Raw genomic sequence first — 17,767 nt, forward strand, 5'->3', positions numbered from 1 at the left:
TTCCATATCCATACTTCTATGGAGGGACATCTAGGCGGTTTCCAGTTTCTGGCTACTATGCATAAAGCAGCAGTGAACATGGTTGAGCAAGTGTCTCTGTAGAAGGATGTAGAGTCCTTTGGGTATACACTCAAGAGTGGTATACCTGGATCTTGAGGCACGTGGATTCCTATCTTTCTGTGGAACTGCCCTATTTATTTCTATAGTGGCTATACAAATTTGCACTCACCCTCAGCAATAGATAAGTGTTTCTCCTATTCCATATCCTTAGCAGCATGAACTATCAACCTATGCTATTGATCTTAGCCACTTGAGAGGTGTAAGATGGAATCTCAAAGTAGTTTTGATTTGCATTTCCCTGGTGGCTAAGGATGTTGAACATTTCTTTAAATGTTTCTCAGCCTCTATTGAGAATTCTGTTTAGATTTGTACCGTTTTTAATTGGATACAGTTTCTTGATTTCTTTTTTATACTTTGGATATTAGTCCTCTATTGGATGTGGAGTTGGTAAAGTCTTTCCCCACTCCATAGGCTACTGCTTTGTCCAAATGACAGTGCCCTTTGCCTCATGGAAGTTTTTCAGTTTCACGAGCTCCCATTTATTGACGATCTTAGTGCTTATACTAACGCTGTTCTGTTCAAAAAGTCCTCTTCTGTGCCAGTGCACTCAGGATGTCTCCCACTTGCTCTTCTACTGGGCTCAGTATAACAATTGTTTTAAAAGAAAAACTCAAACCACTTTGTTTTATTCTTTCATTTAATTATGATTTTAGTAACTGAAGGGGTTGTCTTCTCTCCTAAACAGTAAAGCATTGCTGCAAAGGCACAATCCACTCTAAAACGTTAGAAACTCCATGCAAATGGAAGAGTACTGGGTACTTTTATTATACAGAATTTAATGCCTTCAGCTGTAATGAGACTAAACTCACCACAGTGGACTGCTTTCAATTTTATATTCTCCCTTGTTAACATATTATGGAACAAGAAACAATTCTGTGCACTAACAGTCTTTCTTTCAAAGGTGTCGGAGCCTATAATAACACTCCACCTGAAGGAAGCAGCAGTTAGTCCCACTTAGATGTTTTTCTCCTCATGTACCGATGCCCTTCACTGTCAATGGCTTCATAGAGGTCCTTTCTGTTCTCTTGAGTTGCATGCAGATAACCAATGTAAGCCACACAAAGTGAAAGGGTTACCAATCCAAAAGCCATCACAGGTTTGTTCTGCCAAAGAAAGAGAAGTGTGAAGTGTCAGTAAGACTAATGATTTAAGGAGAGCACTTCCCTCTTGGCATGACAAGCCATGATTACCACCCCAGCATTCTAACGGCGGCATTTTCAATCATTTGATAGTTACAATCATTTATCCAATCAGCTTAAAGTTAGAATCATTTATCCAATCAGCTTAACTGCTGAGTAATTACAGGAGATATAAGACTCTTGCTTCTCATCTCCAGCTTTCTCTCTGTGGCCTGGACAACTTAGGCTTCTGCTCCAGGAAGGTGAGAGGTCACTGAGGAGGGAGGCATGGGGCTATTCTGGAGCTGTCACCTCTCTGAGCTGCAATTGCAACTTAGTTTACTTTATTAGAACTTGAGGAATGTGGTACACGTGCTATTTCTCTTGCCCAGCACATGGACAACTGTCACAGAAACCTTTCATAACTTATATAATGCACAGCAATGGAAACATAAGACCTTCTGCTTAGGGAACCTACACTATTCAAGAAATGTAGCAATTGAAACAGATACTATGCTGTTTTAAGTACCCTGAAGTATTATTGCTGGGAGACTCAAAACTCTTAAAATCAAAGTGATATACTGTAGAGAGCTCTTGGTGCCGCTTCAAGGATACTCGCAAGAATATTTACATTGGGCTAGGACAAGGAAGTATGCTCAGGCAAGAATTTGACACTGGGCCTCACACTTGCTAGGGTCATGTTATAATGGTGTCTAGCTGCCTTTTTTTTTTTCCTTTAATCCTTACTCCCTTCCTCAGACCCTGTTGACTGACAGAGCTAGCTTATTTAATATAGCTTTGAATTAAAGAGATGGAAAGTTTCAAGAGAAGTGCCTGTCTATTTTTGCAATCCTTGTAAATATATACATCAGACATGCCTACCTTTGTACATGTTTACACTCATTACATTGGCTCTTTCTTGGATGATGCACATGCATGGTAGCAATACAATTAGTATAATAGCTTCCGCCTCCATGCCTCCTATATTAATTAATCCCCCTTGCCCATGGAGGGTACATTTCAAGAACCTCAGTAAAAACCTAAAACCAAAGATGGTACCAGACCCTTATACAGCATGAACTGTAGTTTTCTTGTAACACTTGTCTATGATAAAGTTTGATTTATAAACTAAACACAACGCACAATTAAAAACAATAATAAAATAGAACAATTATAACAAAGTAAGCAATTTTATGTTTTTTTCCTCTTTGGTCAAAACAAATATTAATATTTAGGGGTCATGGTTGAGAAAGAGCCTGGAAAGAAAAACACAAGGGGAAAGTACTGTATAATTATTTTCTCAAAGCTTAGTCTCAAAATAAGTGTCATTTTTTCTTCATCTGGATAAACATCTAGGAAAGGCTACAAGCTCAGAGGAGTTTAAATTTGTCACGATGAAACATCTTCAACAACTGAAATTACATGAAAGCTAAGGGTTTTTTTGTTTGTTTGTTTGTTTGTTTGTTTGTTTTTCCAGACAGGGTTTCTCTGTGTAGCCCTGGCTATCCTGGAACTCATTTTGTAGACCAAGCTGGCCTGGAACTCAGAAATCTGCCTGCCTTTGGCTCCCGAATGCTGGGATTAAAGGCGTGCCCCACCACGCCCAGCTCAGCTAAGGGTTTTTAAATACTTTAATGACTTAATTAAGTTGATTAGCTTTAGAACAATTTATAGTCACAACTATTATTAAAATTCATATCAAGTATGAAATAATTCAATAATTATCATATTTAAATTTTTATTTCATTTATAAGTAGAATTTATATTTAAAAATAAAATTCATTAAATGAAATACATTCACTAGTTTGCAACACCAACAGAGATAAATTACCTACCTCTGTAACAGTATATAAATACATGTTTTGGAGTTTTCCATGTGACAGAGCATTTAAAATTTCCTTTTACCTTCTAAGACAGGTTATAGCCCCAGGCTGGCCTCAAACCCTGTTTAATCTCCTCCTTTTCTCCCAAGGGCTAGGATTATAGGTGCGTGCCACCAAGACCAGCTTAGGGGTCTTCTTAGTCGGCATAAAATTTCCTCCCTATAAACCAAAGCTACAGGAAAGCAAACAAGTCTCCTGGATGCTTTTCTTACGGGTTTAATGAAGAGCTCGGGATTCACAGCTCGAAATAAGGTGGTTGTGTGCGCCCCTCGGAGGCCTGGGTTTTCAAAGTTTTTCTCTTTTAATGGTTCTTTTTTAACTGTTGGAGGATCAGGTGCTGAAGACATCTTGGCTACTGAAGATTATTACCTAAAAAAAAAAAAAAGGTGTTTATTTTTTCCTTTGTACTTATTTTTATTATTATTTTTATTTTTTTGGTTTTTCGAGACAGGGTTTCTCTGTGTAGCCCTGGCTGTCCTGGAACTCACTCTGTAGACCAGGCTGGCCTCGAACTCAGAAATACACCTGCCTCTGCCTCCCAAGTGCTGGGATTAAAGGCGTGTGCCGCCACGCCCGGCTTCTGTACTTATTTTTCAATAAACTTCTCTTTTGTTTATTTGAGACAGTCTTGCTATGCAGCCTTGGCTGGCCTGGAACTCCCTACCAGACCGCGTCAACCTTGAACTCACAGAGCCCTGGGGGGTGGGGCGGGACAGCCCCAGCTGTTGTTCTTGCTTGTTCTTGGGTCTTCTTGAGGCAGCAGAAGAAGAAGAGCATCAGTGGGAATTATGAGATTTTCGGGTTGCTGCATAATAATAAAATATTTACCTGCCTTAAGTCTAAGTGACTTTGCTGAGGCAGCTGACCAGCCAGTCTGAGTTCCTCAGAGGCCAGAAGCTATTTAGCACCTCATCATAAAACAGCAGGGGATGAAGTGAAAGGATTTACTGCTGCTGCTCCTTTGTCTGGTGAATTAGCCAGAAGCCTCTCTGGATAAGCTGGTTAACTCTTTGTGAACCGGAGAGGAAGGAAAGGAAAAGAATTAAGATGTTGTATACAGGAAAATATGCACAGACACATAGGCATTCAAACACTCATACATCCACACTGGCCAGACACGACTGTCTGTCACAATCAACTCCATAGTATTCACACATGCTTACACACATAAATATATACCCTACATCCAAACATACACGTTTGGATGGATGGATGGATAGGGCAAAGCTCCCCAAACCAAACCATTCAACCAATCACCAACTTTATTTCTTTTCTCTGGGTTTTTGGTTTTTTTTTTTTTTTAATATCTTCTAAGACAAAACGTCCTTTAGAAAATAACCTCATGAGCTCAGTAGTTAAGAGCACTGACTGCTCTTCCAGAGCTCCTGAGTTCAAATCCCAGCAACCACATGGTGGCTCATGACCATCTGTAATGGTATCCAATGTCATCTTCTGATATATCTGAAGACAGCTACAGTGTACTCATTTAAATAAAGACATCTTTAAAAAGAAAAGAATAAAAAGAAAAAAGAAAATAACCTCAGAGGTAAAATGTTACATAAAATGGGAGTTACAGAACGATGCTGATATTAAGTTCAAAGCAGTGTTTCATCATAGTATACTCATTAAAAGTTCAAAGCAACCATTTTTATATGGCCTTACCTTATCATAGTGCACACCGGTGACTTTATCCTTGGGTCTAAGTGTTTTTCCTTGGATACAAAATTGTCCTAAGTCTATTTCTCTTATTATTCTTATTATTATTTTCTTATATTATTTATGAAAGCTAATTGTATTTCTTATTATGCAGCATTTACTATTCTGAGAAGTGGGCACATTCTATTCTTGATTCTAACTTTATTACATCTTTCTAGCAACTAAGACCATCTCTAAAGACTTTCTTCCTAAAATTACTTGAATCAAATCAGGATTCCTATAGAATTATTATCTATTTGTCTGTATAGTACTACAAGATAGTACATCTTCATTGTTCTGCAGAGATCTTCTCAAAACTGTGGGCTAGTTCCTAGTGATGGTTATATATTTAATAATAACAGGAAAAGCACATTAATAGCAGGAATCTTTCTTAAAATGAATTTCTTGGGGGCCTTGCCTATTAGAGCAAATCTGTTATGGATTTTTAATCCAAGGCAGATTCGTCTCAGGAAGATCACCTGCTCTCTATTAGCTCCTCCTATGATGGCTCCTGACAGAGACCTGCTTCCCTCTGAGTCCCAAGTGGTGGGATTAAATGTGTGCTCCATCATTCTGGACCCAAAGCTCTTAAAACATACAACAAACAAACAAACACTCTTTTTAATCCTAGATGTGCTCCAAGAATGATGGCCACTTGTTTCCTTTTAGTTGGTGCTTTAGGTCTTGCTGGGTAAACTGCCTCTTCCCATCTCTGTTTCCATTCTTCTCTCCCTCCTTCCCCCTCTCCTGGCCTCTCCTTCCTTTCTCGAGTATGACAATACGGGTACAAGTTGGAAGTCACTTGGTCCTGGTTACACTGTAAGCAGCCAGGGCTAAGGCAGAGATCAGAGTGTAACCAACCATTCCTTCCTCATTTCTGCCATCTTTACTTCCCCCCACCACTTGCCCTTCCATAGCAGCCTGAGGGAAGACAACCATTCCTTTCTTACTATCTCCTCCAACCACTTAGCCCAGCTCATACTCCTCTCAGCCTCTCTGTTATCCTTCATGACCCCCAAAGTCTGAAGCCCTCCCCTGTCCAATGGCAGCCATTTCTACCTGTTCTCAGCCCAGTCGGCACCCTCCAAATGAGGACAGGACCTGCTACCTCCTTAATCTAAACACTTCTCTATCTAGTTAAACCCAAATGTGTCTTTTGTCTTCTGGTTCGGTTTTGCTTCCAGGTATCATTTCCACCACATAATGCAGGGAAGTAGAGAAAGCAATGTCCCCAGAGACTCAAGTTAACCACACAGGGGAAAGACTGCAGCTTCATGCGCAGTAAATGTTATGAAGATTTAAACATTCCTACTCAGGTACTGGTGCTTTGTACACGAATTCTTGGCCATTAACTCTTCTGTTTCACAGGAATGAAAAGCAATATTTTTGCAACTTTATGGTTATGGAGAAAACTAGGCGCTCAGTATTTAAAAATAGCTGCAGCTATCACTATTCACTGCCAGCACTTAACTGGGTTAATAACGTGCTAAGAACATCAGTTTACAAGGAAAGAATTTCTCATTTTCTACATCTGTCAAATAAAGGTTGTTTATTTGTTGGTTTTTCCACATATGCTATGGTTATTACTGTCAAGACCTCTTCGCTCGTAATTCCAGACTTTCTGATTCCACCTTAGAACAGAGTAGGATTCACTAACTCTTGAGAGTTAAGTTGTTCCCTATAGCCAGTCTCAACCTGTGGTCATAATCCCTTGGGGTTAAACAACTCTTTCACAGAGGTTGTTGAGACCATTAGAAAGCACTGATATTTATATTATGATTCACAACAGTAGCAAAGTTACAGTTATGAAGTAGTAACAAAAATAATTGTATGGCGGAGGGTCACCACAACATGAGGAACTGCACTAGGACGGGTGAGAGCCACCACTTTAGATCCTTAATTTGGGACACCAGTGATGGTCAGCAACTGAGGGCAGAACCTATTCAAATACTCCCACTGAGTGCTGTCTTCCTGTAGATGAAGCTTGAAGCTCTCACAGGAACCATCCCTGCTTTCTACCATTTCCTATACAGATGACTTTATTGACCACTGGATCTCAGCAACCATGTGAATGGTTGTATAAGCGCTCATTTTTTTTCCTCCTCTAAAATTTGAGTTTTCCCCTACCTGGTTTGAAAAGTGAATTTTTATTGTGTGAATTAAACTTTGATTTGAAGCTTGCTATTAAAAACAAAAACAAAACAAAACAACAACAACAACAAAAGATCAAAGAGGAGAGTTTAAGAGCACTGACTGCTCTTCCAGAGGTCTTGAATTCAATTCCCAGCAACCACATAGTTGTAATGAGATCCGATGCCCTCTTCTGGTGTGTCTGAAGACAGCAACAATGTATAAAATAATATATAAAATAAATACACACATACATAAAATAAATATTTAATATATAATAAATAATGAAATAAATCTTAGAAAGAAAGAACAAAAGCTTTTCATATAAGAGAAAGTCCTTGTCTGTCTCTTTGCTCCACAGAACTTTGCATGTGTAGGAAGAATGTAGTCTTGGTTCTTTCTTCACATCTAAATTACCAGTAAGTACTGTGTGAGAAAACAAACTGCAACTGCAACGAGTGAACTTGTAATCTAGAAGGAGAAGTTCACTGGCTCTTTTCAAGGAGTCTAGAACTAAACCTAAGTTCCATTCTGAAAAGCTGCAGAACTAACCACAAGTTCAAGGCACAGCAATAACTTATCCTGACACTACCACTTGAATGAAATGATACCTTCAGGTGAGCTTCCATTTGAACATCCTAAATATTCCCTTCGCTCTCTTCAGCTTCTGCCCTTTTGTTGTTGCCATCTGTCACTGAGGTAGCTTGCTCTTATTCATTTGCATACAGTTAGCCAACCTCTAGTTGTACCTTTCTTGTGTTAAAGGCTACACACTACAGTGGGGATGATGGGACACTGTCTTTGCACTACTCTTAAATAATTTGGTGATTAACCCATGTGCATCTGTTTGCAAAATATTTTTTTAAGATTTATTTATTTTATGTATATGAGTACACTGTAGCTGTACAGATGGTTGTGAGCCATCATATGGTTGCTGAGAATTGAACTCAGGATCCCTGCTGGCTCCAACCCTGCTCGCTCTGGCCTCAAGATTTATTTTATTATTATATGTAAGTACACTGTAGCTGTCTTCAGACCAGAAGAGGGCATCAGACCTCATTCCGGATGGTTGTGAGCCACCATCTGGTTGCTGGCATTTGAACTCAGGACCTCTGGAAGAGCAGTCAGTACTCTTAACCGCTGAGCTATCTCTCCCTGTCAGCTGTACGATCTGTCCAAGCGCCTGTATTTCTGTCTTCCTTTCCCATCACACTTCTTTCTTATCTACTAATGATCAAGAACATGAGCGGGCATGCCACGAACAGAATTTCTCATACTTGTTTAAAATGATAAGCTACACTTATGTCATATGTTGCTCTATAATAGGATGTTTTTTATTTTGCTCTGCCTTTCTTCCTTGTGCGGGGAAAGGGTATACCTCAAGACAAAAGAGCAGGTCTATGAAATCATGACACAATATAGAAGTCCAAACAAAGTCAGGGCTAGCCATCTTTTAATGTGTGTATGTGTTTCCTCCTCTACTGTACCAAAATTAATATTTAGAGGGATGATCCACAATATATTTGAGAAGCAACACTTGAAAACTTACTAGTTAGGCTAAAGAGACAGCCTAGCAGTTAAAAATACTTGTTTCCCTTGTAGAAGACTAGGGACAGTTCCCAGAGCCCACATGGTGGCTACAACTGCCTGCAATTCTAGTTCCAGGGGTCCAATGCTCTCTCCTGGCCTCCATGGGTACCAGACACGCACATGGTGCATATATATACACACACAGACAAATACTTATTCACACAAAATAAGCACCAGACCCCACTCCTCCCTGAGGAACTATTAGCAGTTAACTAGTGAGAACGTGCCATCTCCCTCAGTGGTATACCCATTGATAAACTGTTCTTGCTCTGGTAGATAACTTTATGCACACAGGGAGGTTAGGGGGGAGGGAGGAAAGAGGGGCCTGTTGGGAAGAAGAGGTTGGACTGGTGGACTCGTGGGCAATGAGGGAGAAAACACTGAAGCTCATTATATAAACACTTGATAACTGTCAGACGATATATTGTTACTAATTAGCAGTGCTGAGGGCCTGCATCAATCCCCAGCATCATATAAAACCCAGGCTGTGGTATGTCCATAAAACTCCCAGTGCTGGGGTGGGGGAGGCAGGCTCATCTCTGGGGCTCTCTGACCAGTCAGCCCTTTGGGATCAGTAAGTCCCAGGTCCCAGTGAGAAACTCTGTCTCAGAAAACAAGGTACGTGGCCCTTGAGGAACATCATCAGGCTGACCTCTGGCTTCTACACACATACTGCACATGTGTGCATGTGAACGAATGAACTATCCGTGTCTGTACACACCAAATTCACTAGAACAAGATTGGCATAGCTACCTATATTATATTGTATGGGGAAGTATGAAGATATAAACAATGAGAACTGGTTTAGGAAAAGCACTCTATTTTCAAATATATAGAGAACTGCCTCAAATGGACCAAACATTCAACGATAGTATAGATACTCTTGTTATTATGTTTCACATACTATACTCTTTTAGTGCTTAAGAAAGTAAAAGTCCGGAGTAGGACACCTTCAATAGTTTAGATTAATATGAGAAACTTTGAGAAAGAATCAGGGCTTTATAGCTTGAGGGAACTAAGTAAGCTTAATCTCAACTCTGGTGCTTCTAAAGGAATTTTTTTTTTTTTTTTTGAGTAAGTGACAACTCTGATTCCACCTTAATAAAAGGAATGATATTATACACTGCAATATTACAGATGTGTATTTAACATTGTTAACATTCTTAAAAGGAAAGATGTTAACAAAATAGCGGTCATCCTACAGATAGTGTGCAACCTTCCTACCTTCGATGCCTTTTCACTACTAGGGTAGGATAATCCAATTCTTCCCATTGTAGTGGACTCCTATTCCATCAGCATCTTTTTCCAAAACTGATTTTTGAGGAAAGTGTTTTGCATTTATAAAGTACTACCAGACGCAGGACCCTAAGATAAGCCCAGCACTAGAGAGGCAGAGGCAGGCGGATCTCTCTGAGCTCCAGGCCAGCTTTGTCTACAGAACGAGTTCCAAGACAGCCAGCCCCCTGTCTCACAGTGGGGAAATGAGATCGCTTAGATTTTAAAAAATAAACTCTATCGTTTTTACTGTAAAATATAACTTTAAAGTGAAAAAAGAAAAACACCACACACAAAACCCACTTTCCACCTCGTAATTTACCCCACTCATGGATTGGGGAAAGAGTGTCACTGTGGCAAGGACCTGAAGGCTGTAAAGCTTTTCAGACCGCGGTCAGATACCCAGGCTCCTACGGAGCTCAGTATAAATCTTCATAAACAAGTGTGAAAACTTGTGTGGTCGGCGGGCAGGCTTCCCGGCAACCTACCCTAGCATCTTCTGCAAACCACAACCCTCCCCTTCGAGGGCTGGCGGAGCCTGACCTTGGGCAATTGGGAAGCCGGGGAAGCTTCAGCTCGGACGCCGCCAGGCTCAGAGACTTCCGGCGTCCCGTGCGAACGCCCGCTGCTGGACTTTCCTTCCGGTTCGCCCGGTGCGCGCCCAACCAGTGCGCGTTCCCGCCGGGGCTCTAAGAGCCGCACCACAGCGCCATCTATGCTCCGGAGGCCGTAGAGCAGGGGTCCGGGCCGAGCCCTGGCATTGGAACTGCAGGAGCCCTTGGCTTTGGAACCCAGATGAGCAGTCTGGTTTGATTTCTTGGGGCCTTTGACTTTCAGCCTCTCACATTCAAATAAGCTTTCGTTTCGTGGGTTTCATGTATATTTATATAAAGAGATATCCAGAATTGGAAATGGGACCTAATGGCACTTAATGGAAATGGAAAGATTCAGGCTAGAATCCAGCTGCCTCCAAGAGAAGGAAGTGCAGTATCGCCAAAAAGGAGTCTGGGGCTTTATAGGGTGCTTTTAGTTGAGCAGTGGTGTGGCAGAAGAGCTTTAAGAGAAAAGGGACTGGAATTAGAAGTTTTACATGTGGTGGTGAAGGGTTCGAGTCTTTAGAACCGGGACTGTGGTCAGTCTAGCCGTTCTGAGACAGGGATCATCTACCATCACTTGTGTAAAAAAAAAAAAAAAAAAACACATTCAAATTGATCAGAGATTACTAATCAGAGTTTCCCAAATTAGATCTCCAGGGGTTAAAGAGACTTCTCACGGGATCTCTGATAGCACTGACGATTTTGTTTTTCACATAGATATTAATAGTTCGCTTATATTTAATTTCAAAAATCATACATTATCAGTATTTTCTCAAACACGGGTTTTTTTTTTTTAAGTAATATAAGTCCTAGCCTTATTTTACGAGGACATCAAGCCAAAGTATATGATATAATTAATGGATTATCAGTTGACAAATGTGAACATTGTTTGTGGTAATTTTCAAAACCAATCCTACTCTCTCTTTTCTATGGCCTCCCATCCTGACTCCTGAGTTGTCCTGTGAAGGCTAAAGGTATATTTTAAGTTTAAATTATTGTGTGCTTTAGGCATAAAACAGAAATGTCTCTAAACTGTAAGCCCCTCTTGGCAAGAACAGATAGCTTCTTGGAATGCTGGGAGCTGTTGCTCCTGTAAGACAACAAGCCACTTGTTTTCACTTCTGTAAACAAGGCTGGTTGTCTCAGCTGCACAGGATGTGCACACATAGGTGGGAGGTGTAGGCAGGAAATATGTCAGGATGTATACTTGCCCCTGATTACATAAAAGTGGGATGTATATAGCCTTGTCAGTTTTGATTGTATACGCTTCTGACTAATGTAATTTGTTACTCTGGGATTCCTGGATATGGCCTTGGGCAGTGTCCCTTGTCCTGGCCAGTATTTAATAAAGCCTGCTTAGCTCAAAAATTGTGATAGTAGTCTTATTCTTGCCTTGTGGGATTAACAGTCCTTGTGATTTATTTCGGGTAGTATCATATATATATATATATATATGTTGTTTATATATGTCTATGCGTGAGTTTTCTATCTGATGCCTTTGGAGGCAGAAGAGGGCATGGAATTCCTGAACTAGAGTTAAAGACAATTGTGAACCTGCCCAGGGCCAGCCCTGGAAGATCTTCTTTCATGTTCTGGCTCTCCTTGAGCATTAGCAGTGATAAGATTTGGTCTTAGAAGGCACTTAGGGTTACTATATAATAATAATACGTTTTCCTATCTCAATTATAAGTCACTGTGCTTCAGTAGCTAACCTGCCTTCTGAGATCTTCTGAGGTGAGCAACTGTTTTGCACCTCATCCTAAAACAGGAGGAGATTAAGTAAAGTGGCCTTTGTTCTATCTCCAGCAGGAACTGCACAGCTTTAACTTTCATCCTGCTAGTTGAAGTCACAGGAAGAAAAAAGGGACACTTTGGAAAGTGATTTGAGCATTTATTTCTAAGTTGTAAAAAGTTTCCGATGAAAGCTTTCTGAGAAAAAGGGGGAAACAGGCTTGTAAAAAGGGGGGTAGGTGGGTAAGGGATCTAGGAAAAAGGCAGGATGTAAAAAAGTGGGACAAAGAGAATTGCTAAGAGAAGTGAGACAAGGAGAACTGCTCCCTTCTCTTTATCCTCAGCACTTATTTACATCTTTCAGAATACATGATCCCATGGTAAAAAGTTCAGCACAAGTTTACACAAAATTCAAACCATAAATCGAATAAGTTTACAACAGAGAATGTTTACATGCATATCCATTAGTAGTAATTATCTGGCTAAACATTCGTCACCTGCCACAGCTACACAGGTTCATGGAGAGTTAAAAACCATAACTTAAGTTATTAGTGAAGCTTTGTATAGATAAACTCAGTCAATATTTCATTTTCTGTTCTAGCACTTATAACAAATTGTCAATTCTCTTTATATGACCTTTGGTTAATGGTTTTACAGTCTTTTAAAAATAACTGAGAATTCCAACTTTTTTTTTTATTTTATTTTTTTTTTAAAGATTTATTTATTTATTATATGTAAGTACACTGTAGCTGTCTTCAGACACACCAGAAGAGGGCGTCAGATCTCGTTACGGATGGTTGTGAGCCACCATGTGGTTGCTGGGATTTGAACTCCAGACCTTTGGAAGAGCAGTCGGGTGCTCTTACCCACTGAGCCATCTCACCAGCCCGAGAATTCCAACTTTTAACACTATAAAAGCTTTCAGTAAAACAGATCAAGCAACAGTTTCTCATGGCTGGGGTTAAATAAGAAAGATCTAATCACAAATCTTTATGATGTGTGATCATTGAAAGAAATACAAAATATGAACTGTTTTTATCAAATACTATAAAACTTGTGTTTAGGACTCAGGACAAAGAAGTAAAATCTTTTATCTCCCCCAACCTTTTAAGACTTTTATGCAAATGTTTTGAGACTTCTTTATTTCCCATGTGCCAATTCTTTTCAGACTACACAGTTGAAAGAGATTATGAGGTTGGACCCCATTAGTTGGGGAAAGACTCACCTGGGTTCTGATAAAAAGCAAGTGCACCTCTCCTCTCAATGAAGAATAAAGTTTGCCTGGTCCAGGCACTTCAGTTGCAGTGGTGATTTCTGGAACCTGAAACATACTTCTAACATCATTGCAAAGACGGTTGACTGGGCAGTTTTATTGTAATGCGATGGCATTTGTTCTGAGAAGGTATTTCCTGAGACTCGAAAAAAGAACAGGAGCTTTTGGGAAGATTAGAATCTCCATTTACTTGCTTTAAACTCTATCATTTTAGGGCGTTAAACAAGAAACTGAGCCGCTGAGCCACACAATGTTTGATGAAGTATAACAGCATTCTGAAAAGTGTTCAATGATGCCTCTAAAAAAGAAACACCCACCCACCACCAGCCACAAACCCTCTGGAAAGTCTCAAGTTCAAACACATCACCTTCGCCCTTGATCTTCTGCACCCCATCTCCCCCACCTCTTCTCCTCTTCCTCCTTTCATTTGAAAACTTGGACGCTTCCCTTAAGTAACATGGATGTTGGACTAAGACAGACAGTGTTAAAGGCAAGGCTATTTATAGAGTAAATGTTTTTACTCACAGCCAAGCTGTGAAAGTGCGGAGTTAAATAAAATAACCTGGTGATAAGCAATGTGCTTTTCTTGTTAGTAACAGCAGTTGCTAAAAATTCACAGTGAAGAGATTACAATCGAGAGAGGTAATACCTCACAATCAAACAGAACCCCAGAGAGCTGTGCCCTCTGGAAGAGGCTCAGTTTGGTTTCATTTTAGACTGACAAATCTTTTACCACTACCCCTCAAGCAACAAGGACCGCTCTGTACCTCATCCATGGAGATTGAATTCTCCACAGTTTCTTCCAGAAGGAAGTAGAATATTGATAAACTCACAGATAAAAGTTACGTTACTATCACTACTCAAACATTTGATGAAAGGGACACAAAAATATTTGATAAAATTTAAGTTCATAAAGATGAAAAGGATAGCGCTGTGTGGTTCTGAGTGAGGGTTTTCTTTCAACGTTCTTGACAGTTTCCTTACTAGTGTACATTGGTTAGACAAACGAATAGTTCTCACTTTTATGTTTTGATACATATTGAATTTCTTCTCAGTCACCTATTTTAAGATATAAGCTGTGCTATAATTTCAGCCTCTATTTTGCTGTCTAAGTTACTTGTCTCGATTTTCTGTATTAACTGATTGTCTTGTCTCTTCCTTCCTTCCTTCCTTCCTTCCTTCCTTCCTTCCTTCCTTTCTTCATTTTACATCCTGAGCATGGTCCCTCCTGCCCCCCACCACAGTCTCATCCCTTCTCCTCTGAGAGAGTGGAAGCCCAACCCCCATTCCCTATTCCTCCACCCAAGCACATCAAGTCTCTGCAGGGCTAGATGCTTCTTCTCACACTGAGGCCAGAGAAGACATCTGAGTTAGGGGACAGGGTTTCTTCATAGACAGGCAACAGCTTTTGGGGTAGCCCCTGCTACAGTTGTTGTTGTTTTTATGTGTTCTGATGCCTATATTCCTTCTTTCCCCTCTTCTACAAGATTCCCTGAGCTCCACCTAATGTTTGGCTGTGGGTCTCTGCATCTCTGGTGGGCTACTGAGCCTCTGGCTCCTGGCTCTCCAGGCAGTGTCAGGCGTGGGCTCCCTCTGGTGGCATAGATCTCAAGTCACTGGTTAGACGGTCCCTACACATTTCATGCCACTGTCACTCCAGCACATCTTGCAGGCAAGACTAATCGTAGGTCGAAGGTTTTGTGGCTGGTAATCCCTCCATTGTGTCCCAATCCTGCCACTGGATGCCTTACCTGGTTACAGAGGATGACCAGTTTAGGATCAGTGTCCCCCATTGCTAGGAGTCTTTTCTAGAGTCACCCTAATAGATTCCAAGGAATTCTCATTGCACTAGGATTCTATCTTGTCCCCCAAATGACCCCTAATTCCAGTCACCTCTCCAAGTACTCCACCCAACCTAATCTATCCTGATACTATCCCCTCCTGCCTCCAGTCTACCTATGAAATCTATTCAATTTCCTCTCCCCTTCTCAGGGAGATCCATTTACACACACACACACACACACACACACACACACACACACACACACACCCTTTTTAAGCAACTTTCTTTGTTTTCTCCACTGTCCTAGTTACTTTCCTATTGCTGTGAAGGGACACCATATCAAAGACAACATATAGAAGAAAGCATTTAATTTGGGGCTTGCTTACAGTTTCAGAGGGGAAGTAAGTCCATGGCCATCATGGCAGGGATCATAACAGCAGGGCAGTCATGATACTGGAGTAGTAGCTGAAAGCTTACATGTTAAGACAGCAGCAGCAGAGAGAGAGAGAGGAGAGAGAGAGAGAGAGAGAGAGAGAGAGAGAGAGAGAGAGAGCCACAGATACAGGTACAGATACAGATAGATACAGATACAGATACAGATACAGATACAGATACAGATACAGATACAGATACAGATACAGATACAGATAGATGCAGGACTAACTGTGACACACCCACTCCAACAAAGCCACACTTTCTCCAACAAGACCATACCTCCTAATCCTTCCCAAACAGTTCCACAAACTGCAGACAAAGCATTCAAACATATTGGGGCCAGAGTCACTCAAACTACCTCATTGAGGTTTTGTGTGTGTGTGTGTGTGTGTGTGTGTGTGTGTGTGTGTGTGTGCATGTGTGGTTTAGTGAGTCTAGATACTGACCTTCTGTCAGATATTTAATGGGTAGAGTTTTTGACTATTCCTTAAGCTGCCTCTTCATTCAAATGATAGGGTCCATGTTTTACACACACTTTTTAAAGGTTTCATGAGATTCTGTTTATCAATCACTGGTTTTAATTCCCATGCTATTTGCATTCTGTTTGGAAAGACCTCTTTCCTGTGCCAATGAATTCAAATGTATTCTCTGCTTTTTCTTCTGTCACAGTTAGGGTATCAGGTCTCGTGCTGAGGTCCTTGATTCATCTGGAATGAGTTCTGTGTGGGGTGAATGAATGAATCTAGTTTCATTCTTCTATAGGCACTTATCCAGTTTGACCAGCACCGTTTGCTGAAGAAATCTGTCTTGTTTCCAGTGTAATTTTAGCTTCATTGTCTGAAAATATCACGTATCCACAGGTGTATGGGCCTATCTTTGGGTTTTCAACTCTATTGCATGTCTTTTTATAACAATACTATGCTGTTTTTATTAGTCTAGCTCTGTAATACAACTTAACATCAGGAATAGGGATACCTCCAGGAGTTGTTTTGTTGTTCAGGATTACCTATCTTGTTGGCGTGTGTGTTTCTGTACATATTTTAATATTAGTTTTTCTGTGAAAGACTAATTGGATTTTGACAGTGTCTGGAGATTAATTTTGGTAGGATGGCCATTTTCACAATACTGACCCTACCAATACACGAGCATGGGAAAGTTTCCAACCAATAAATAAATAAATAAATAAATAAATAAGTTATGATACATGTGTCTCACTTCCTTAGAGTTATTCCAAGACATTTTTGAGATGATTATGAGAGGTGTTGTTTACCTGATGTCTTTCTTGGTGTATTGTTGCTAGTAGTTTCCTCTGAGATGAAAACATTCCATCTTGGAGGGAACTCCTTGAGATGGGATGTTTACAGGGGTGGAAACAACAGGATGTTCTCGGGGGAAGTGAAATCCTGCAGGGCCGCTCATTAAGATGGAAATAACCTGCCCTTAGAGGCATTGCAGGTGTGGCTGCTGTGTCCCAAGTACGTCAGTAGGTGGCAGAGAGGAGAGAGGCTGTGTCTAGGCTCAGCATTCTGACCACAGGCCATGAAAAACTCAGGCCTAAGGAGACCACCAGTATGGTGCTACAGGGCCTGTACAGGAAGCTAGCCTGTGACGACCACAAGGCCAGCATTGCACAGGCCTGGACGGGCTTCCAGAACAGAGAGTGAGCTGGAGACTAATGAACCCCACCTGGGACCATGGACCCTTAGCTGGAGTTAGCCCAAGACAGTCTATCTCTGAATGGGGCCATAGGCAGGCCCAGGAGAGGAACTAGCCCAACACAACCACCCAGACAGGGAGCTAGCCTGAGATGACCACCAGTCTGGCGCTTCTCATGCCTGTGGGGCACAGACCATGCCCAGGATGCTGCCTGCGTGGTGCCAAAATGCACAGGTGGGACATAGAATTCCTGAGAAGAAATGATGACAACGAGGACCATGGTAGGGTCCTGGCCTGTGCTGCCACTGGGGGCCACATCTGGGTCCGTGACCCTGCAGTAGCAGGAGTCTGTTACCATCAAAGGCTACACAGATGTCCCTGGTCTTGGCTGCCCTTAGGGGACCTGTTGATGTCTGAGGGTTGTGCAGAACTGGCCCCACCCATCTCCTGGGCATGGAGGGACAGCTGGCCCTGGGGGCATG

At 41.2% G+C, this 17,767-nt stretch overlaps 1 protein-coding gene and 1 non-coding gene across 7 annotated transcripts; one reads left to right on the forward strand and one right to left on the reverse strand.

Moving 5' to 3' along the window:
- Positions 1-739: 739 nt before the first annotated feature.
- Smim8 (small integral membrane protein 8) lies at positions 740-10,472 on the reverse strand. 6 transcript variants are annotated; one of them, XM_006538163.2, is made up of 4 exons: positions 10,300-10,472; positions 3,954-4,129; positions 3,334-3,490; positions 740-1,223 (listed from the first exon to the last, which is right to left on the reverse strand). In XM_006538163.2, exons 3-4 carry the CDS (start codon positions 3,466-3,468, stop codon positions 1,065-1,067), a joined length of 294 nt encoding a protein of 97 aa, XP_006538226.1. In that variant the 5' UTR covers positions 3,469-3,490; positions 3,954-4,129; positions 10,300-10,472; the 3' UTR covers positions 740-1,064. The 6 variants fall into 6 exon arrangements, 5 of the variants coding, with proteins under 5 accessions (XP_006538226.1, NP_001317684.1, NP_079747.1 ...); NM_001330755.1 differs by having other exon boundaries at positions 744-1,223; positions 3,950-4,129; positions 10,355-10,442; NM_025471.3 differs by having other exon boundaries at positions 744-1,223; positions 3,950-4,129; positions 10,300-10,442.
- A 6,590-nt stretch (positions 10,473-17,062) lies between these two features.
- On the forward strand, positions 17,063-17,200 carry LOC115486275. The gene has a single exon (XR_003955526.1). It is a non-coding gene; the product is annotated as a small nucleolar RNA SNORA17 (small nucleolar RNA).
- The last annotated feature ends 567 nt before the right edge of the window (positions 17,201-17,767 follow it).

The sequence above is a fragment of the Mus musculus genome, chromosome 4 (genome assembly GCF_000001635.26).
Source record: "Mus musculus strain C57BL/6J chromosome 4, GRCm38.p6 C57BL/6J".
Classification (NCBI taxonomy): domain Eukaryota; kingdom Metazoa; phylum Chordata; class Mammalia; order Rodentia; family Muridae; genus Mus; species Mus musculus.

Excerpts from the sequence above, each read along its gene's own strand:
- Smim8 (XM_006538163.2), bottom strand. The coding sequence starts at position 3,468 with ATGTCTTCAGCACCTGATCCTCCAACAGTTAAAAAAGAACCATTAAAA. Across the intron at positions 1,224-3,333 it reads CCGAGCTCTTCATTAAACCC|AACAAACCTGTGATGGCTTT; the intron begins GTAAGAAAAGCA and ends TTTCTTTGGCAG.